The sequence below is a fragment of the Podarcis pityusensis genome (genome assembly GCF_964106645.2).
Source record: "Podarcis pityusensis genome assembly, chromosome: 13".
NCBI lineage: Eukaryota > Metazoa > Chordata > Lepidosauria > Squamata > Lacertidae > Podarcis > Podarcis pityusensis.
Window position 1 is genome coordinate 31,692,056 of NC_138038.1, and position 22,660 is coordinate 31,714,715.

General features: G+C 41.8%; 2 protein-coding genes and 1 long non-coding RNA gene across 3 annotated transcripts in view; all 3 read left to right on the plus strand.

Annotated features, from left to right (window-relative positions):
- LOC308461147 overlaps nt 1-16,936 on the plus strand; it is a 95,400-nt gene extending 78,464 nt beyond the window's left edge. Inside the window, exon 2 of the long non-coding RNA XR_013978817.1 lies at nt 16,625-16,936. This is a non-coding gene — a long non-coding RNA (uncharacterized lncRNA). The remainder of the gene's footprint in view (nt 1-16,624) is intronic.
- LOC308461135 (butyrophilin subfamily 3 member A2-like) lies at nt 223-12,311 on the plus strand. The gene is made up of 8 exons (XM_080977786.1): nt 223-426; nt 2,759-2,855; nt 3,857-4,213; nt 5,060-5,344; nt 5,787-5,885; nt 6,648-6,674; nt 9,469-9,495; nt 10,710-12,311. Exons 2-8 carry the CDS (start codon nt 2,789-2,791, stop codon nt 10,862-10,864), a joined length of 1,017 nt encoding a protein of 338 aa, XP_080833912.1. The 5' UTR covers nt 223-426; nt 2,759-2,788; the 3' UTR covers nt 10,865-12,311.
- Nucleotides 13,287-16,314, plus strand: LOC308461145 (E3 ubiquitin-protein ligase TRIM58-like). Its single transcript, XM_080977810.1, has 4 exons — nt 13,287-13,384; nt 14,495-14,515; nt 14,692-14,718; nt 15,364-16,314. Exon 4 carries the CDS (start codon nt 15,471-15,473, stop codon nt 15,963-15,965), a length of 495 nt encoding a protein of 164 aa, XP_080833936.1. The 5' UTR covers nt 13,287-13,384; nt 14,495-14,515; nt 14,692-14,718; nt 15,364-15,470; the 3' UTR covers nt 15,966-16,314.
- Nucleotides 16,937-22,660: the final 5,724 nt, after the last annotated feature.

The following is a 22,660-nucleotide window of genomic DNA, read 5'->3' on the forward strand; positions in this document are numbered from 1 at the left end:
TCAACACAGCTCATCATAGAACGGAAGTCTGTGACCAGGAGCCTTGTGTGACTGTCGGGCTGTTGTCCTGAGGCTAATTGTTGCTGCAGTACTTCAAGGTCTCTGTTCTCCCTTAAGGTTATCTTTAAACCAGACTTGGTGTAGAGAGCCATTCATATAGGACTGTCCTTTCAAATGAAGCCCTGTCATCACTGCATTAGCTCTACAAGTATCGGTGGAGCTTAGTGTTTGCTTGGGACACTCCTTTAACCTTTGGAGGCAGGTGCTGACTGTCACAGGGCCATTAACCATAGAGCAAATTGTTGGCAGTTACTTATCTTGATGCAGAGCAGGAAAATGAAAGTAAATAATTTCCGTAACACAGGTCCACCTGAAGCGGGAGGAAGGTACAGGAACTGACGAACAAATCTCACAGTTTGCTACAAGGTAAGAAAAATATTTCCAGAATTACATTTCATTCTTTTAGTTATTGGAATGTGTTTGTTTAATGATGAATTGGTGGTGAGGTGAAAGGAGAGAAGCTTTTCCTTTACTTCCATTCAGGATATATATAGGATTAGTTTATCTTCGTGTAGAAACTTTCAAGTCACATTTGCAAATATACTTATGATAATAAATTTCAGGGGCTTCCATGCAAAATGTAAGTTTACAAATATAAATGTGTGTGTGTTTGAAAGAAGAATGAAAGTGACTTTCTCCTTTCTGCAGAGATCCTTCCTAGCCACACAAGCCTGAATACTCGTCATTGCTTCTTTCATTTGTAATGGACATAAAATGGCTGCTTCTTTGCCACTCCCATTTGACACTGGCTAGTGATATTTATCCCTTGGCACACAGAGTTAGCTCTGCCATGGGACGTCTCAGACTTTTTTCCACCAAGTTCCTGGTCTTCTGAGTCTGGGATGTCATTGACCATCTCTCAACTTGAAGGGTTTGTCTTGCTTCTCAAGCTCTTCAGTTAAATATGGATCTCCTATATAGTCATTCATTTCACTGCATATGCATAACTAGCCAGTTCTAGACCCTTTCTACAAAACCTGTTTTTCACTTCAGAGGATGCAGTTTCCCATTATGGGAATATTTCTTATACCTCAATATGTTGTGTTGTGAAAAGCTCTGTATCAACATTTACATGAGGAAAGTGGATTAGTGAGTGGTGTAGGACAGAAAGAGCAGTAACTGTGTGACATACATAGATGGTGCTGCACAACACTATTTACCTGTGACTTTAAAAATTTAGTATTGTGGTTTAACAATATTGGAACAGGGCATCCGATTTCCTGAAATGCTGACAAGATGTGGGGAAAAACATCATCCATCCACTTACAATAGAGACAGAGTAGATGGCTTTTGAATTCATCTTTTTTACTACAGTATATATGCAATACATTTCTTTTGTGGAGAAGGAGTAGAAGAATAGACAAACGGGGACGCTGGATTGAATGTATACTATATAAGTAGCAATCTTCTTTTCAAGCTGCTTCCAACTCTAGGGGAAAGTGAAGAAAGTCTTACCAGTATTGTTGCCACTTTATTTGTGTACCATTTCCCCACATACTTTGTGCTCAAAGCAGTACAGATCAAATGCATAACCAAAAAATCACTATCCATATTAATCCATAAAAGCAAGTGAGCCCAGGCCAGAGAGTCCATATCAGATTTCTGACAAAACTACCCAATTGACTTGACAGAATCATTGAGGCAGCCCCTCCCCCAGTGTCCCTAGGGCTACTGTGTTCCTTGAGGAAAATCAGAAACTGGGATGCCCAGGCTAGGAAGCATAGCAAATCAGCTCCTGATAGGTGGCCTGAGAAAACTACTGAGACAGCCCCTCATTCACCTTCTCTGGAGCTATTAAAGTCCCATCTGCCCTGAGAGATGGAAAGGAAGCCGAGGCCAGGAGCAAATACCATCAGTTGTCAGTCAACCTGAGAGGTCTCTGTCACTACATTTGTGTTCTACTATTTTAAAATTGTAAACGACCTCAACTGCATTGATTGAAAAGTGGTGTGAAATAAATGCAATAAATATATAAATATAATAAGTTGAAAACAAGATAATCAGAATAACAAAATCACAGCATAATAGAAAAATAAACTTCAAAAATAGCTTGGCTACCAGGAAGAACAAAACAAAACACTGTTTTGAATATGACCCTCTGACCCACTTGCAAAAGAAGATACAGATTTGCATAATATACCGTATTTTTTGCACCATAACACTCACTTTTTTCCTCCTAGAAAGTAAGGGGAAATATCTGTGCGTGTTATGGAGCGAATGCCTGCGGGTGGCGGGGGGGATCTGCTGCAGTCGTGAGCAGAGGATCCATGGTTCCCCTTCCTTCCCTCCTCCATGGTTACAAAGCATGGATCCACATGGATCCTCAGGATTTTTGCATTGGGCTACTCCAAACTCACTGTCAGATCACATGTCTGTGGCCACAGCATGAACCACAAAAATCATATATCCACTATTTCGTTTAGAATATATATTTTTTTTGTTTTCCTCCTCTAAAAACTACGTGCGTATTATGGTCTGGTGCGTGTTATAGAGCGGAAAATATGGGTATACCATTCTTGGTATATATAGCATAAATAAAGTTTTAACAAAGCCAAAGTACATTACATGAAGATTAAAGTACAAAGATGCCTATATTTATTTAAATAAAGTAGACAGAACTGTTGACAGTAATTAATAAATGGTGACCAGTGGATCTTACAATTTTATATTTGATTTCTTTCTTCCAACAATTGTACAGGTATAGTCCTATTCTTCAGATCTTTGACCCATGTCTTCCTCATCAACAACTGTTTGCATCTTGATCTTTCTGCAAATCTCCCATGTGCTAACTGTAGGTAAGCAAGCTACTTTTGTAAGGTTTAATGCAGTGAGCAGTTCAGCTCTGAGGTAATGCTTGTGTGTAAAGCACTGGTCTTCAACTGGTGGCTCAGAACCCAGTCATAGGTACTCCCACCATGCAAATCTGTGATAAAAGACTAAGAAATGAATCTCCAAATGCATGTTTGGGTTAAAAGTAGGTTCTGGGTCGAAAAATGTTGAAGATAACTGGTGCAAATTACAGCTGAGCAAAACATGCTTCTTAGAATCATAGAATCCAAGAGTTGGAAGGGACTCCAAAGGTCATCTAGTACAACCTCTTGCTATGTAGGAACCTCTCCTAAAACATCAGTGACACATGGACATCCAACCTCTGCTTAGAAACCTCCAATAAAGGAGAGTCCACCACTTTCCAAGGGAATCTGTTCCACTGTTGAACAACTCTTACTGTCCTGAAGTTCATCAGTATTCTGCAGAATAGAGTGGGGCTATTGTTTCTCTTCCTCAGAACATTATACAGTGGAAGCTCGGGTTGCGAACGTGATCCGTGTGGGAGGCAAGTTTGCAACCTGCAGCATTCACAACCCGCAACATTGCGTTTGCACATGCACGGGTCATGGTTTGGCGCTTCTGGGTATGCACGAGTGCCGAAACCCGGAAGTAACCCATTCCGGTACTTCTGTGTTCGGTGCAGTGTGCAACCCGAAAACACGCAACCTGAAGTGTCTGTAACCCGAGATATGACTGTATTTCAGTTGATGCAACCTAGAATAGCAATAGCTTTTTTGCTACAGCATGACAATGTTGACTCATGTTCAGATTGTGGTCCACTAAAACCCCTAGATCCTTTTCAAATGTACTATTGGCAAGCTGGTTTTTCCTGCCTGAGTGCAGAATCTTACACTTCTTACATGGGTGCCATATCTTCCCACCCCCAAAAAAGAATTCCACGGAGGAATCACTGTCAGTAGTGGTCAATTTAAGGTGAACTTTTGATTATTATTTTTATTCCCCAAAGGTCAATTTGCAATCATTCCACCCGAAAACCCTATAGTTGGTTTCCTTGGAAAAGAAGTGCTCCTGCCATGTCAATTAACAACTTCAAGCATACCAGAAAGCACCAGAATGCAGGTCCAGTGGATCTTGGATAAATCCTCAGAAAAAATTGACGTGAAATCCTATTATGGTCGAAACAGGCCAGAAACACAGGATAACAGATACCGAGGTCGAGCTGAGCTTTCCCATACTGATCTTAATAAAGGAAACATGTCTTTGATTCTGAAGAAAACCCATCTGTCTGACCAAGGAAATTACACCTGTATAGTCTTCCTTGGAGACTGGTATGAGGAGGTGGTGGTTGAGTTGGTTTTGGCAGGTGAGTTTATTCTTATTAGTCTTATTATTAGGGTTGCCAAATTTCTGGGGCTGACCTGGAGTCTCTAGGTTTGCCTGCCCCACTCCAGGGTGCAGAAAGAGGACTTGAATCTCCAGGTAAGCAAGAGCACCTTTGGGGGAATACCATGTTTTTAGAAAACTCTGAATCCAGCTTACAGGCTTCAAGCCCACAGAAGCCAATTGCTTTTTTTTTTTTTTTTTTTTTTTGCATATGTGGTATGTGGGGTGTGTGTGTCTGCCACTTAACCACCTTCTTCAGGGCTCTGTGGTGGGAGGGAGAGCAGAGGAAGAGAAGGAAGTGGGCAGGGTTCTAGCAGAGGATGGGGTTAAGAGTATGCATGGACACTTGGCACAAGATGCATGGCTGCAGAAGAGAGAGGAGCACATGAAGAATAGCAGCAGCAGCAGCAGCCAAGCCTTGCTGCCTCCACCACCTACACCTAACTCCTGGATGTTCTTCTTGAACAAGTCTGAGGAGGCAGGGACATTGCCAGGTGCTGTGGGCCTTATTAAGCATAGATTTTCAGAAATACAAGTTGTCAAACCTAAAACTGTAGAACCCAGGTCAGTAACTCATTCATTCAGACTTCTCCATCTCTTCGCAGCCATGAGCATTACTCACAGGACCAATCGTCCTGTAGCTCAACAATACAATACAATACAAAAAAAGGAATTTTGAATGGTAGCTTGGCACAAAATTTGTACTGTAAGAACTGACTGTAATAAAGTATCATTCCTGGTGTTTGGTCAGAGTGCAGAAACTCTAGATAGGTTCTATTATATTTGGAATGATGGAAAATTAATATGTGGTGTTCTTTTTGTGCAGCAAAAGGAACAGAGCCCACCATTGCCTTGGTGGATTACAAAGGCTGGGGGATTGGCCTCACCTGCCGCTCCAACGGTTGGTACCCAAAGCCCAAGGCTTTCTGGCTGGTCAGTGAAGGGAAAGTTCGAAGTAAACAGTCAGACACTACAATCACGGAGACCAAGGCAGGGAACTTCAGTGTTTCCAGTTCCGTTACAACAGAATCAGGAGTTGACCATGAAGTCTCTTGCAAAATCATCAACGAACTGCTGGGAATGGAGAGTGAATCGAGAATCCTGATTTCTGGTGAGTAGGGGTGAAGCAAAAGGGCCAAGAGATTAAATGCTTTCAATGTGTTTTCAGTACAAGTACTATAGGAAGAGAGAGGTTTGGGAAATTAATTCCGTTTTGATGCCTCTGAAGTACACAAGGCTCTTTGTTTGAACGGATTATCCAGATTATCCAGAACTGTAGTTCTGCTCAGCAGCATTTAATCAGTTATCATCTGGGCTAATGGCTAAAGTGTCTTCTGGTTCCCATATCCACTATTCACCAGAGAGGCAGGCAGGTCACAGCTGAAGCACCCCTATTGCCACAACTTCATCTCAATCCCTCCCAAAATGGGAAGTTCAGGAGAATTTGGGACAATGAAGGTGAGTGGCAAAGTCAGACTCTGGTTAATTAGTTTTGCAACTTGAAACCGGTTGGGTTAGTTTTGCTGTAACTGAGATTTTAATGTGTGTTTCAGATGCCCTTTACCCTGCCACTTCCCCTTGGCTGGCACCCTTCCTAATCATTCTGTTGATTTTCATCTGCCTTCTTGCTGGTGCTGGGTACAAAGTCAGACGTAAGTATTAAATCTGTCATTTTCATAATCCCATTAAACTGTAGATGTGAACTGTTACAGAAACTTTCTGGTTTTTTGTACCCTTGTTCATTAAAATGAGTGGTGTGTTCTTAGATATAGAGAAGAAATAGGGTACATACCAGTTAAATCAATACGTATTTACTACAGCCAGTAATTGCTCCTTAAACTGCTTTAAAATGAGCATAGTTTAAAACTGCTTCAGGCAATCAGAGTCACTTCCCCAACAGATAGTTGGCAAATTTAGTGCAGTTTACATTTTACTGTGGTTGTACCTACTTTGGACTCAGCAAACCAGGATGTGAACCAAAATGCAAATTTATTGAATTTTGTGATTCATTTTTACAACCTGAAATATATTAGGGGAAAGTGTATACAAAAAATGCATATACAGTGGTACCTTGGGTTATGAACTTAATTCGTTCCAGAGGTCCGTTCTTAACCCAAAACCGTTCTTAACCTGAGGCGCACTTTCGCTAATGGGGCCTCCTGCTGCCGCCGCACGATTTCCGTTCTCATCCTGGGGCAAAGTTCTCAACACAAGGTACTACTTCCAGGTTAGCGGAGTTTGTAACCCAAAGTGTTTGTAACCTGAAGCATTTGTAACCCAAGGTACCACTGTATTAATGAAAACAATGCATCATATTAAAAGAAACAGCCTTCAAAAATGTGTGTATTAGGAGAAATAAGGACTGTCAGATAAATAAATTGTCTGATTTCTATAATTTGCTATATTTATTTCAGAGAGTTATCAGAAGTTATCTCGATGTGGTGAGTAATTGACAATGACATATTTTATACATATCATTTATGTAAGGGATGGGGAGTTCACTACAATGTTATTGCGAGAGGTATAAAGAATCATAATCAAATTCCCTGGCGCATCTATTTTTCTTTCCTTGGATGAAAACAAATTCCACCTCTACAGAGCATCAAGCCCTATTATTCAACTATGGCTAACCATGGAATATTCTGTTATTTAGCTTTTCTGGGGTTTCATTTGCCTTTTAAAATGATTATTTGTTGATTTAAAATTGTATTCATATTTTCTGTAAATTAGTTATATTCACACTTTTGCTATCTGATCTTCTGATGACGGGCAGTTCAAGATACATTTTGAGTATCAAAGATGTCTCTAAGTGATGGACAATTAAAATCATACCCTCCAACATTTCTCTGATGAAAATAGGGATGTCCCATTCCATAATGATAGTTTTACTATTTATACCCCAGACACTCTGAGCAGCTTCCAACATATATAAAAACACAATAAAAAATTAAACATTAAAAAAAAAACTATACAGGATTGCCTTCAGACAGCTTGGGAGTCAAATAACTCCAAACCCTCTAACATTTCTCCAATGAAAATGGGGACAACCTAAGGAAAAGTGGGACACTCTGAGATCAAATCAGAAACTGGGACGACTTCTCTAAATCAGGGGCGTCCTTGGAAAACAGGGTCTGGTAGATGAAGTCATGCTCAGACATCATCTTCCTGCTGAGAGCTGTAGGACCAATTGAAATAAGATCGCTGATTATAGTGAGTCTAATTTGATTATGATTTGTTAGATGTAACCAAGAAGTGTGGGAATCCACAATGGCTACAATTAATTTCTGGTTGTTTTGGAGAGAAGCATTAAATGCATGCTTTCTGTTTCTGGAGATGACACCTGCCTTAAATATTGCCACTTGAATCCCTGGTGACTGGTGGCTAGGAGTGCCTTTTGTCACCTTGGGCAGGTGCCACAGCTAAAATCATTCCTGAACTGTGATTGCTTGACCAAAAGAGTTCAGTCATTGGAAATGCCAAGACCCTAGTAATTCAGTCTATACAGGACTTCTCTTGTGGTTGATCTGGAAACTGCAGTCAGTGCAGAATGCTGCAATACTGGCTGCACTGGCTGCAACTTTGTTACTAAGCTAAGTTGAAGGTATTACTATTACAGTGGTGCCTCGCAAGACGAAATTAATTCGTTCCGCAAGTCTCTTCGTCTTGCGGGTTTTTCGTCTTGCGATGCACGGTTTCCCATAGGAATGCATTGAAAATCAATTAATGCGTTCCTAGGGAAACCGCCTTCAGACCAGGTCCGGGGACAGTCTGTCCCCGGACCTCTTCTGAAGGCTGGGGGGGGGATAAGGGCTTTTCTTCCCACCCCCAGCATTTAAAAAAACCCCGGGACAGCGGAGGACTTCTCCGCTGTCCGGGCAATCTTAAAATGCTGGCGGGCGGCATTTTAAAATCGCCCCGGGACAGCGGAGGACTTCTCCGCTGTCCGGGGCGATTTAAAAGCCCCTGGGAAGGCAGGCAGGGGGGACAAAGACTTTTGCCCCCCGCCAGCCTTCAGAAGGTGTTCCCGCCCCCCGCCCCGCTTCGGAGCACCGTTCCGAAGCGGGGCGGTGGGGGAAGGTGTTCCCACCCCCCGCCCCGCTTCGGAGCACCGTTCCGAAGCGGGGCGGTGGGGGAAGGTGTTCCCACCCCCCCCGCCCCGCTTCGGAGCACCGTTCCGAAGCGGGGCGGTGGGGGAAGGTGTTCCCACCCCCCCGCCCCGCTTCGGAGCACCGTTCCGAAGCGGGGCGGTGGGGGAAGGTGTTCCCACCCCCCCGCCCCGCTTCGGAGCAGCGTTCCGAAGCGGGGCGGTGGGGGAAGGTGTTCCCGCCCCCCCGCCCCACTTCGGAGCACCGGGAGAAGCGATCTCCCCGCAGCCCCTTGCTTCAAAAGAGGTCCGGGGGCAGCGGGGAAGAAGCGCTGCGCTTCGCGCTGCCCCCGGACCTCTTTTGAAGCAAGGGGCTGCGGGGAGATCGTGATCTCCCCGCAGCCCCTTGCTTCAAAAGAGGTCCAGGGGCAGCGGGTCTTCTCTTCGCGCTGCCCCCGGACCTCTTTTGAAGCAAGGGGCTGCAGGGAGAAGCGATCTCCCCGCAAACCCTTGCTTCAAAAGAGGTCCGGGGGCAGCGCGAAGCGCTTCCCGCTGCCCCCGGACCCCTTTTGAAGCAAGGGGCTGCAGGGAGAAGCGATCTCCCCGCAAACCCTTGCTTCAAAAGAGGTCCGGGGGCAGCGCGAAGAGAAGACCCGCTGTCCCCGGGGCAAGCTTCGTTTTGCGAAGCAAGCCCATAGGGAAATTCGTCTTGCGAGGCAACTCGAAAACGAAAAAACCTTTCGTTTTGCGAGTTTTTCGTCTCGCGAGGCGTTCGTCTTGCGGGGTACCACTGTAGTATGAAAAGCCATTAACAATTTGGAACCACTTTACATGCCAATTTGAATGTTTCAGTCCGCAGAACCTACACTTTTACAGGTGCCGCAAACTTCTTTATTTCAGCAAGTCTCCCCAGATATATATTTACGTAGTTATCTATGCTCTGTTTCAGTGATATTTATCTTTTGTATACTTTTTAATCAGTCTTGTGGGTTTTAACTGAGTTTAGCTGAGTTTTACCAATAGTTTCAGTGTGTATTTCACTTTAAAAGCTTTATGATTGTGGTCTGTGAATCTTTCTAAACAGATACAGTGCAGCATATAATGTTCAGTAAATAAATGAATAATGTTGCAATGCATCTTGTTTTCTGCAGAAAAACAGAAGACTGAAGCACAAGCTGGTAAATGCCTCTAAGAGAGATGCACATCTTCTATAGTACTGTTCCATAATTGTTTATATTTTTAGCATATGCCTCCCCCCTATCAGTATTGTTTTCAGGCTGACTAACAGTAACACTTTTTTAAAAGCCCAGTAAAAGGAAACGGGTGGCGCTGCAGGTTAAACCACAGAGCCTAGGACTTGCTGATCAGAAGGTCGGCAGTTCAAATCCCCACGATGGGGTGAGCTCCCGTTGCTTGGTCCCAGCTCCTGCCACCTAGCAGTTCGAAAGCACGTCAAAGTGCTAGTAGATAAATAGGAACTGCTCCGGCAGGAAGGTAAACGGCGTTTCTGTGTGCTGCTCTGGTTCACCAGAAGCGGCTTAGTCATGCTGGCCACATGACCCGGAAGCTGTCTGTGGACAAACGCCAGCTCCCTCGGCCCATAGAGCGAGATGAGCGCCGCAACCCCAGAGTCAGTCATGACTGGACCTAATGGTCAGGGGTACCTTTAACTTTTAAAGAGGAGCAGGGGGGAAATAGCAAAATTTTAACCACAATAAATGAGTGAGCCCCAGAATTTTTTTATTAAATAAATAAATGCTCTTATTACCTGGAAAAACTTAATGTGCTGAAATAGCTATATGACTGTATGACCATACAGTAGCCCTGGTGACTGAAGCTATTCAAAGCAGAGGTTGGGTTGAGCAAGGAAGGAATAATCCTGTCACATCCTCAAGATACCTTGTCAAGCTAATGCAGTGGCGGAGGAACCCTCTCCGGCACCCGGGGCGGCGCAGCCTGTATGGACTGCGCATGTGCAATGACCGTATGGGATGCCGCACATGCGCAGTCTGTACAGGCTGCCGTGCGAGAAGCATCCCGTATGGACGGCGCGTAAGAGTGGCAGCCCATACGGACTGCATGCACCCTCATCTGCTCTACAGCTGGGGGGAGGCAGGGGCCATCTTGTCACCCCTCCCAGAGTGGCATCTGGGGCGGTCCACCCCCTCCGCCCCCCTTCCTACGCCCCTGATCTAATGCTTTATAAACCATAACTTGTATTATTAATAGTAGTTGTGTTGGTAATAGTAGCTAACAGGCACAGTAGTAGAAGGGACTCTCCCCACAAAAGATACCCCTTTAGCTATATTGGTGCAAGTAAAGCCTTGGTTAATCATACTTACTTGTATGTATAGAGTGTGTATGACTAACATTTTGCTATCACTCTTTTCAGACCAAAATCATGTAATCAAAGCAATAGGTAAGATGAAATTGTTTCCCTTTTTTCAAGCTCCCTTTTTTATATTGGCGGGATTTCTTCTATCCTTGCAAGATTTCAAAAGCCCAACTGGGATAGCAAGCTTGTTGGTTTTTCAATGTCTGATGTAGAATTTTTTCAATTTCGTTGTTCTGTATGGGACAATGACAATAAAGATTATCGTATCGTATCATATCATATTTCTGCAGTATAGGTTCATCGATTCATCTCCTGTCTAGGCATTTCGTATTGCTATGAAGTAAAAACTCCTGAAACCATGTTCAAATTGACAACTGCAAGAGGCATTTCAAATTCCATAATGCTGACAACTTGGAGTTGGGCTGTTAAGGGTCTTCCAGATATATTAAAAAAAGAGTAAAAGATAAACTAGATCTATTAGCTAGAGAAGAGAAAGCCAAGGAGAAGGAGATATGTGATGATGTTTATATGTTGGGGGGCATAAAAAGAAGGAGAATCATATATGTATTGCTCTGGTTTTAATATGTGCCTTATAATGTACCAGGAATTCAAGCGGTAAAACATCGTGGGCAAGCCCTGCCACTGCCTATGTATGGTCACAACTGAAGCATTGATTGGCTCCAGTAATTTTCATGGCAGATCTGCCAAAAGCCATCTTCTGCCTCCTGCTTTTTTCAGATCCACTGCTAACGAGAACTCTCATGTGCAGAAGCTAAGTCAGGAAGAGCCATTTCCACCCCAGCAGGATTGCAGCCCATCTCCCTCCCCACTGCCTCTCCCCTCTGCCCATGGCTACAGCTCTCCTGAGCTTGGCTGATGAGCTGATCATCACTTTCCTCTCTCTCCCATGTGAGTCTCTGGGCAGATCCACAACATGCCTTTTGGAGCACAGCCAATGGAGCACAGCCAGAGCTTCCAGCGTGAAGAACATCTGCCAAATGACAAGCAAAGAGGCCCAAGATTTTGTTTTGATGTTGATTTTTGTCCTCTGTGCTCAGTATAAAGCTTTCACTTTGCTTATTTCCCCTTTTGGTCTTTAATCTTTATTTTCGGCAGAACTGGATGAAATTGTCAGGCATGGGTTTCTTTTTCCCATTCAGGAGGGATGAATCCTTCCAAAAGTAAAAAGAATATTGCTGTAGTGTTTCTTCAAGAGTAGGCTTTCCGTTTGACGTAGCTAACAAGAAGCCACATAAATTGCCTTGTTGTTTTACAGTCATATATGAAAACAGTGTATATGAGAGAAGTACTTCTGGGAAAGAAATCTTCCAAATTATGGACAAATAAGTACAGTGGTACCTCGGGTTAAGAACTTAATTCGTTCTGGAGGTCTGTTCTTAACCTGAAACTGTTCTTAAGCAGAAGCACCACTTTAGCTAATGGAGCCTCCTGCTGCTGCTGCACTGCTGCTGCACGATTTCTGTTCTCATCCTGAAGCAAAGTTCTTAACCCGAGGTACTATTTCTGGGTTAGCGGAGTCTGTAACCTTAAGCGTATGTAACCCGAGGTACCACTGTATAGGGTTCTTTTTGTGCTGGGCACAAGCTAAATTAAAGGGAATTTGCTTCCCTGTGTGGTTTTGAGAGCAGATTTTATTATGAAAAGGAAGGTAATCTGCACAATTGTAAAAGGAGGGCAGAGGCTATAAAATTACAATGAATGGAGGATGGGCTGCTTCAGGCTAGTGTTCTGCCCAAATTAAACCAAGTATCCCAGGAACTGAAGGAAAAGCTGGGTACATGTGTGCTAAGATTTACTCTTTTTCATTTATTGTTGTAGACACTGAGAAACACACAGGAAAAGCAAGTGAGTATCCTTTGAATGAATAACTAGCCACAAAGTGCCTGTAGTCTTTGATAAACTGCAAGCTTCTTTCCTGCACTTATGTTAGCCATTCTTACCAGCTCCTTGATACACAACCAAAGGCCAGCAGCAGACTTGGGTTGGCGCTGAGAGAGCCCTTGGGGTTTTCTCTTCCTTCCCAATCTCCAGATAGGCATTTGGGAGGAAGGGTTGGATATACATCTCAAAATGAGTCTACGAGCTGAAAATAGCGACAATGTACCTACTTTTATAACCCAAGAAAATCTTTAATAAAAATTAAAAATTAATTAAAATTATTTTCAAAATAGAAAATAAATATAATAAATTTAAATAATAAAAAGTATTTAAAAAATAGAAAATGAAATAAACAAATCCATGTTCCTAGTAGAATAAAGAGCATGGGGAACAGGCTCATCTATTGACTGCTAAATAAATAACTTTAGTGGATGTTGTGCTGATGAATCATTCATTGTTCTTGGGGCAGTGAAATAACTCATTATCATAAAAGTTTATATGTGCTAATGACAGTTTTCATGATATACATAGGAGGGACATGGATGCAGTGGGGAAGGAGAAAATGAACACCCAGCAGTGGTGAGCACGAGGAGTGGATGCCTGGCAGTGGCAAGGAACAAGGGGTCCGGGTGTGGGTGTGTCACAGGGAGCAGCACTGTGGGTTTTGCATCTAGCATGCACTGAAAGCAACATAGGACCTATATGGATCTTCAGTTGTGTAGCTTGACCTCACATCTTAGTCATTCGCCTCTTCTCGTTTATTTTCTTAACTCTTCATTGTTCTAATTCAAGTCATTCTTTTATAGGTGTTTGTGAATTGGAACAACGTGTTGGTGAGACAAAATTTGATGTATGGATTTGGAGGCAGGGATTAGGGATTGAATTAATAAGGAAGGAGTAGGACGGTGACATGCATTTTGGTAGGAGAAAGTACTGTATTTTGCAATTTGGATCAGAATTATTTTTTGCTAACATTTATTTCATGTATAGTTAGTACTATATAGAATTCCAAATATATAATAGTATTATGAGTTTACCCTGCAATATATTTTTCTTAGGTTGGATCCAGATAAAGTTACTTGCACTTAGTCCACCTTTAAATCAATGGGACAAATAGGTCACCATGACTAATTTCTTACTTTAATTTCAGTAGGACCTAAGTGTGACCAAGGTCACATCTGCACCATACATTTAAAGCAATATTATACCACTTTATCAGTAATGGCTTTCCCCAAAGCATCTTGGAACTGTTATTTGTTAAGCGTGCTGGGAGTTGTGAGGAAACACACACAACCACTATTCCTTTAAAGCCCCAAACGGCCTCGGTCCTGTATACCTGAAGGAGCATCTCCACCCTCATCGTTCAGCCTGGACACTGAGGTCCAGCGCCGAGGGCCTTCTGGCGGTTCCCTCATTGTGAGAATTGAGGTTACAAGGAACCAGACAGAGGGCCTTTTCAGTTCTGGGGCCCGCCCTGTGGAACGCCCTCCCATCTGATGTCAAGGAAATAAGCAGCTATCCTATTTTTAAAAGACATCCGAAGGCAGCCCTGTTTAGGGAAGTTTTAAATGTTTAATGCTGTATTGTTTTTAACATTCAATTGGGAGCCTCCCAGAGTGGCTGGTGAAACTCAGCCAGATGGGCGGGGTATAAATAAAATTATTATTATTATTATTATTATTATTATTATTATTATTCCCCTCACAGAGCTGCACTTTCCAGAGGATTGATGGTTCAACCACCGTGGGAATTGTAGCTCTATAAGGCGTCTCCTAACAGCTCTCAGCATCCTTAACAACTGCAGTTCCTAGGATGCTTTAGGGGTAGTCATGGAATAATAATGCTATAAATATAAGTTGAGGATGTGGACTAAGTTTGTCATGATGCACAACTCCATATATTTTAACAATGATATCACTAATTGGAATATTCTTTCACTTCAGGTCATCTCTGCAATGAGCTGGGTAAGGCAGATGGCTTTTGATGAGGCAATGATTGTTCTGTACTGAAGTATTGTTTTCTAGTATGTTAATTGGGTCTAAATCACTTTATTCAATTCTGAAAAATTCTGGGCTGTTCACTTGTTTCATAGATGTTTCTCTGTTCTCTATGACTGATCAATTTTCTCTTCTATTTGTAGAGGCTAGAAGAGCTCAGCAATACGCAGGTAAGGAAACTGTCCTAATTAGGCTTAATGCATGGATGTGCATACATGACTCAAATGTCATCACTCAGTGACTTTTCACTTTTCACAACAGCCATGGATTAATTCAATTTGTACTTTCATAGTTTTAATGAAGTCTGAGGCAATCAGAATTCAACATCGGGGCGGATAAAACTGTCCTATCCTTGCTCTAGTTGTATGAAAGTGCAGAGGTGACATGCCCACAGACCAGAGAGGAATGGAGCTAACAGATTTCTTTAGGACTGTACTTTGCATGTGGCTGTCTGTATAGAGAAATCAGCACTTGAGCTCTTTCTCATGTGTATTATTATTAATTAATCTCAAAAGAGCCCAGGGCAGAAAACAGATACACAATGTAAAATTAAAAACAAAACAAAAACATTCTGAAACAGGGGCAGGTATGATGACGACACCTCTACAGCCATGTCTTCTTATTGTACTGAGTTCCTACACAAGTGTGTTGGCATTTCTATATAGACAAACAAATGAAGTTTCTGTATCCAAGTTGTACAGTAACTATAATTGGTCAGCTATGAAATAAGATGTGTTTTCTACAGCAGATTGAAACATCTACTGCTCCTGAACTAAAAATTGTTTCCTTTCTCCCTGTGATTGCTTCCCTTATAGTTGCTGTCACTTTGGATTCATATTATAAATATCCAGAAATCAGCATCAGTAAGGATAAAGAAAGAGCCAGCCTTCAACCTCTCACCCCAGGGAAAGACGAAACTGCTATGAGAACTCGGATTTTTGTGGGGAAAGAAGGTTATGCTGCTGGGAAACACTACTGGGAGGTGGAGGTAGGAGAGAGGTTGGACTGGGAGCTTGGGGTGCTGACTCAGGCTGAAAGCGGCAAATTCCAAGAGAAAAAGGTTGTTAAGTCCTTTGAGGAAGGCTGCTGGGCTCTAAGAAGCAGCCAAGGAAAATTATTTTCCAGTCCATGTGAGAAAGAGATTGAAAAGAAGCAAAATGTGTCTTATTCAGTGATTGGTTTGTTATTGGATCAAGAAAAATGGGAAATCTCATTTTATAACACCAGTAATCCCAGATTCCTTCTAGATTCTATCCCCATTAAATCCACTGACAAATTGTACCCATTTTTAGCTTATGGCAGTGCTTCAGAAAACAGTGATCCAAAGCCATCAAAGAAAAGCAGTGCTTCTGAAAACAGTGATCCAAAACCATCAAAGAAAATCGAGCAGTGGTTCAGAAAACAGTGGCCAAAGTGAATGAAGATTAAAAAAAAAAAAAGCTTTATAAGCTTTTTAAAGGATCTCTAATAGAAAAGAAGAGTTCTCAGGGAAGAACTGTTGGCATGAAATGCCCAAGCTTCACAAGGAGGATAGAATAATGGAAACAGTACTGTCCATACTAGCACAATTGAACTGGTAGATACTTTGCTTTTGCCATTTCCTTTTTATTTATTTCTTTAAAAAAAAAGCAACCATTGCTATGGATGTACATTTATGGCACCAACTCAACCGCATACTGTATATTTTTCTTCATTTTTGTGTATGAGCCTTTGTCATATTTGTGAATAAATTTAAAATAAAAATACTAATAAGAGTTTGTTGGGAGTTGAATGCTAATAGTAGGATCCTCACACACACCCCGTGCACACACTGGTTCAAGTGAAAGCCTTTAAGTAGTAGAGTTCATGTGCAAAGCAGGCAGCAGAGTCGAGATTGAAATGGGGCAAACTGTGTTTAAGGAAGGGTTGAGATAAGAAAGAAAGAAGGTGAAAGGGAAAAGAGAGTGAATGTGAAAATGGGGAAACAAAGGGGGATGCAAAAAAGGAGGGAATGGGAGACATGGAAATTGGGATAAAGATTAAAGCAGGGGTATGCAACTGTCTGAAGGGGATGATGTCTTCATAACTGGGCAGAAGATAAAAAGAGTGTTATGAGGTGTGTGACTGAACAAACATGCTTGTACACCACACACATCAACTCAATGCCCAGGTCCAAGAGGATTAGTACCTTTTGTGTGGAGTCAATATGTGACTAGAATTATCATTTTAACAAAAGTAACTTGTCACACTAGGAAGTAGGGAAATATTGGTTTATTACATGGAAATGAAAAGAGGCAATGCAGATTGATGCTGCTTCATACAGCAAGTACAGACACCTTAATCCTAAAGAGCAAAGAGAGTCCCTAACTAGACACTGAGTGCCGTTGTGTGCTGCAGACTCCCACTAAATGAAAAGGGAGGGGTATTCCTGATCCAGAAGCAAGCAGAACACAATGTGAGGGATTTGAGATCTGTGCCTTTTGAAAAAGTTAAGTTCTCCCCTTCAAGGCAAGTGTCTCTCACTCATTCCTTGGTTTGTGGTCAAGCAAAGCGTGTGATTCATAAATTCACTTTTGAAACAGAATTTCATTGTCTGTCTGAAGTCTGGCTCCTGCATATAGGAAAGTGACAATTAAACTTTCTGGTAAATACAAGGATTTGTATGCTGATCTTTACTGCAACTGTTTGGGGTCGGGATATTTGCTATACCTTCCAGGTCATGTCTTAGATAGGAGCTTGTACCAGGGTCACAGATACTTCATGAGAGGTATACTTTATATTAAACTCATGCTAGCTGCACTAATGCCATAATCCATTGGTTTTCAACCAGTGTACCATCTATTGGTTGGAATACTTTTGTTCTTTTAATCTAGAGGGGAGAAAGTATTTTGGATATTGAAAAGTTAAATTGATTTTGGTAGGGAGGCGAACTGCATGCAACTGGAAGCAAATGTTCCACACACATTTTAAAACACTGGTGTGTTTAGCTTGTTGACAAGGAATACACAAATTCAAAAAACTATGTCTTGTGGTAGGCTTTATATATGGAATGACTCTTTTGTCTGAAAATCATACTTGGGCCCACTTACATGGACAGTCTTCCCCAGTCCAAATATGTGCACAAAGTGTTTGTTTGTTTGTTGTTTGTTTGTTTGTTTGTTTGTTTGTTTCAATGGAACTATGCATACTAAATAAGCACTAGAAGCCCTACCTTTATAAAAAAAAGAAGGTTAAAAATTGCAGGCCTGGCAACTCAAAATATTATCAGTTGCCACTGATTGTAACTTTTTGTATTCAAATCTAATTCTAGGTATCTGATTATAATTAAAATAGATGTCAGTAACAATACAGAGGAGGGGAAGTGCAATATACGGTTTGCAGCAGAGTTAGGAATAGTGAGAGTTCTGAATGTTTGACCAACACTTTTAAGTTGGGCACTGTTGATAAGTGTCTTAGGTTCTCCAACAACCACTGTAGGATCTGCAAATCAACCTTTACCAAGATTTGGGTGAGATGGAGTTATTGGAGATGGCTGGTGCAGAGTTCCCTCAGTGTCTAAATTGCTAACTCTGTAATAACTGTTGATCTGACTCCCAACCAAACATTTCAGATTTTCAATGGTCTTCCCTTGCATTTGTCATTCCACTGCCACACACACTTAGCTGGGCCAATAGGAAGAGGATAAGGAGATTTGAGATGTGACAAACATGTTTTCTTCAGTAGTGCTACAGTGAGCCCATAACTAGGAAATTACTGCCTTTCTTTGTAATTATCAAAATGATTGTGATTAATGTTAATTTAATATGTGTCACCCTGAAGCTCCAGTGGTCACTAGCTCAGTTTGTGATTAAGGCTGGATGATCATTTTTAAATTGTGCTGCATTCTGAATTGGACCTAGGGGCTAAGAAGGGCATCAATCAGATCTCAGTAATGTTACATTTTATAAATGAGGACTCAAGGAGCAGCTGTTCAAAACCTGGCTGAGATAATGTGACAACAAAGACATTTCTGCCAAGGGGGCAAAATTGCCCTCAACATGGTGATATTAGCAGTGTTGCTAGCAGCGCTGCTTCCTCCTGCAGTGTGCCAGGTGCGTCCTCTTAAATGTGCCATCAGTGAGCCCATCCCTATTCCTCACAAATATTATCAACCAGGTGGTTTCATCATCGGAGGCATTGCTTCTCAAATGATCCTGCTTTCTGAAGAGAAAACTTTCAAAAAAGACCCCATTCAGCAACAGAATCGAGAACCTGTGTAAGGATGCTCCCTTGTTGGTTATTTGCTTTTGTGTAAGGGGAAAGAATGTGTAAAGAACATTTTAGGAAATATATCATCTGGCATGTGGTGCTTACAACAAATTGTGCCAGAAATATGGAGGGGTCGTGTTCAGAGTTCCAGCCTTCCAACTATGTTGGTTAGAGCACAGTACTGATAACGCCAAGGTCGCAGGTTAGATCCCCATATAGGAGAGCTGCATATTCCTGCATTACAGGGGGTTGGGCTAGATGATCCTCAGGGTGCCTTCCAACACTATGATTCTATGAAAAATGCTTCTGCACAATATTCTAGTTCATTCTCCCTCCCACTGCTCCTTCCCACTGGATTACAGCTGTTCCATAAATACATTAGTTTAGGAGACCAGCAGCAGGAATAATTTGTACAGACGGGAACTGGAATGGTATTTCCAATTGTCTTGTTTCTCCCCACAAAAATGAATTCCAAGCTACATCTGAGATATATCCCCTCCATTGAAATAGTAATAAAGAACAATGCTGTAGTTAAAAAACAAACAAACCCTACATTCTGGAAATGTGGAAGGAAATCATGGTGAACATGCATTTCCTTTCCTTTAGCTAAGTAACTACACAGATCATCAACCTCTTCAAAGAATGGCTCCTTCCTTGTGTGCCTGCCTTGAAATGCAAGACATGGACTTAAACTTGTGGGGAGGGTGGAATTCCTTTTAATATTCTAATGGTAGCCCATCCCCATCAAGACCACATCTCAACTTTCCTTTGGACATGGATGTGCATGTTCATGAATGTCTCAGCAAGCACCTACGCATGCAATATAACCAATGCTATGCAGAAAAATGAAACAGCTCTTTCTGCGTACTTCCTTGAAGTGTGTGTGTGCCCATTTTGTCCATCATATTATTGTCCAAGATGCTATTTTAAATAAATCTGATAAATGAATAATCTGCAGCAATGGGGTGGTATTGGTGTCCTACTCCAAAGCAGATGATCTTGGTGGCATGCAAAACAGCAGTAATTGTTTTATCAAGAGTGAAATGCCCCTTTGAGATAACCTGTCATTGTCATTGTAGCTTTCTGACTAAACATTACCAGCATGTCTTGGCCTTGGCCTTTGCAGTAAAGGAGATCAATGAAAACCGCCAGATCTTACCCAATGTCACCCTGGGCTTCCACATCTATGACAGCTATTTCAGTGCAATGTGGACCTGTCATGCAACCACTGAGTTTCTTTCCACACTGAACAGATTTAAGCCCAACTACAAATGTGACACTCAGAGTAATCTGGTCGCTGTCATTGGGGGACTTAGCTCTGAAACTTCTCTACACATTGCAAGCATCCTGCAGATCTACAAGATTTCACAGGTAAGAAGAGAAGAGGATGTTAACAAATTTCACCATTTGCTTGCCTTTTCCAATTTGGTTATGGGGGTTTGAAACAAGAGTGAATGAAATGAGCAGGATGAGAATGATGAAAAGCAGTCATCATAGTTCATTCCTACATGGGAAACTCTGTTCTTCTTATTTATTCATTGCCCCCCCCCCAAAAAAAAAGAAAAAAACAAAAGATGACACTGATTTGAATTAGTGTGCATGGGCCAATTTACATGTATAGATGTAAATTGAGACACAATTACTATCAAAGAAATAAAAAGATAACCGATAAGGCAGTGACCAGCTCCCCTGTGTAACTTGATAGACTGCAAGTCCCATGTTCTCCCTCCTGTTCCTCATAACATGAACAAGCCTAAGTGAACTTCAGGCTTGTACACAAACACACACCTCAATTCCTCCAGAACAGCTGATGAAAGTAGGAATCTGGATGCTATCATAGCCATTTTTGCTTAACCAAAACTGAACATATTATCCAAACCAATATTGAACAAAACGTTCCAGATAACAACTCTATTATTAGTGGCACACACAGAATGAGATTTCATTTTGCATTCTTAATGTTTTTCTGACTCTCTCCACCACTTTTTCCTTTTTCTCTCCTCCTCACTTTCATCATTAGCTTTCCTATGGCTCTACTTCAGCAATGAGTGAGAAAACCCAAGTTTTCCCCACTTTCCAGATGGCCCCCAAGGAAGCCCATCAATATATGGGGATTCTGCAGTTACTTCTCCATTTCAGGTGGATCTGGATTAGCATCCTTGCTGTGGATGATGATGATGGAGAAAGATTTTTGCAAATTGCACTCCCATTATTTTTACAGAAGGGCATTTGTTTTGACTTCATCGACAGACTCCCTAGGTTCACTTTTATCTCTGAAGCTTTGAATACAGCAGACTTGCTTCAGGGAATATATGAAGTTATTATGAAGAGAAAAGCGAATGTACTGGTGTTTTATGGAGAAATCCAGGCCATAATCCTTTGGAGAACATTCCTATACATCCCAGCGACAGTTAATCCTAAAGGTAAAGTGTGGATTATGTCAGCCCAAATTGATATTATAGCTTTTAACTTTCATACGCAATGGGATTTTGAAGTCTTTCAAGGTGCTATAGCTTTCGCAAGTCATTCAAATATACTCCCGAGATTTCAACAATTTCTTCTGGGAAGAAATGTTTTCAGGGCCAAAGAAGATGGTTTTATCAAGGAGTTCTGGCAAAATGCATTCAAATGTAAATTCCCAAATTCTATGGTGGGTGAAATGGAAGCAGAAATCTGCACCGGAGAGGAGAACCTGAGCGACCTTCCTGGTGGGTTTTTTGAAATGAGCTTGACTGGTCACAGTTACAATATCTACAATGCAGTCTATGCTATAGCACATGCTTTGCAAGCCATGCATTCTCTAAAATCAAAACACAAAGCAATGGTGGATAGAGGGAGCCTGACACTTCCAAATGAACAACTATGGCAGGTAAAAATATCATGAATAATCTAGTATTTACAGGTGGAAACAACACACTCCACTTTGTAGACTAGCGTCTCTTCATGATTATTTCATGCAATCACAATATCATACCCTCAAACATCCCATGGATCAAAATTGGAATGCTTGTTTTTTCGGTCCTGAGCTCTCATGGGAGTCCAAGTTGAGATGGCTTCTGTAATCTGGGATGTCCTGCTCAAATCAGGATGCTTAAGGGGTATTCAATATGAGCTTCCTTTCTCTTCCCAAAAGCAAGGTGGGATGACCACAATAATTCACGTATTGAAGAGCATCTTTCCTGTGTTCTGTTTGGCTTATTAGCCTATAGCTGGGGTGGAGATACTGTAATGCAGGACTCTTAGCTAAAGCATTCCTGACAGATGACTTAAAAAAACCTCCAATGAAGGGAGAGTTCATAACCTCCCAAAAGAGTCAGTTCCACTGTTGAACAGCTCTTACTGTCAGAAAGTTCTTCCTGATGTTTAGTTGGAATCTCCTTTCTTGAAACTTGAAACAATTGATTCGGGTCCAAGCCTCCAGAGCATGAGAAAACAAGCTTGCTCCATTTTCCATACAACAGCCCTTTAGATATTTGAAGGTGGCTATGATAAGGAGACATCTGCTGGATCAGACCAAAGGCCCATTTAGTCTAGCACTCTAGTCTCACAACAGTCAGGCAGATGCATATGAGAAGCCCACAAGGAGAACTTGAGGGCAACAGTGGTCTCTCCACTGGTAATTGCCAGCAACTGGTATTTATAGTTAAAGCAGAAGTAGTACCTAACACAAAGGAAACTAGCGCTAATAAGCCCAGGAACCTCACCAAAATGCTGGAGATAGTGCACCTTCACAGGCACATGCTTCCACATGTGGTGGGAATGACCCAAAATCCAACTATTGTGGACAACAATCATACAAGAAATATGCAAAATAACTAAGCAAGTATTAGAAGTCACCCCATAACTGGCCCTATTAAAAATCTTCCAAGATAATGCCCACTCACA

Excerpts from the sequence above, each read along its gene's own strand:
- LOC308461145 (XM_080977810.1), top strand. The coding sequence starts at position 15,471 with ATGAGAACTCGGATTTTTGTGGGGAAAGAAGGTTATGCTGCTGGGAAA.
- LOC308461135 (XM_080977786.1), top strand. The coding sequence starts at position 2,789 with ATGTCTTCCTCATCAACAACTGTTTGCATCTTGATCTTTCTGCAAATC. Across the intron at positions 6,675-9,468 it reads TCAGAAGTTATCTCGATGTG|AAAAACAGAAGACTGAAGCA; the intron begins GTGAGTAATTGA and ends TGTTTTCTGCAG. Across the intron at positions 9,496-10,709 it reads GAAGACTGAAGCACAAGCTG|ACCAAAATCATGTAATCAAA; the intron begins GTAAATGCCTCT and ends CACTCTTTTCAG.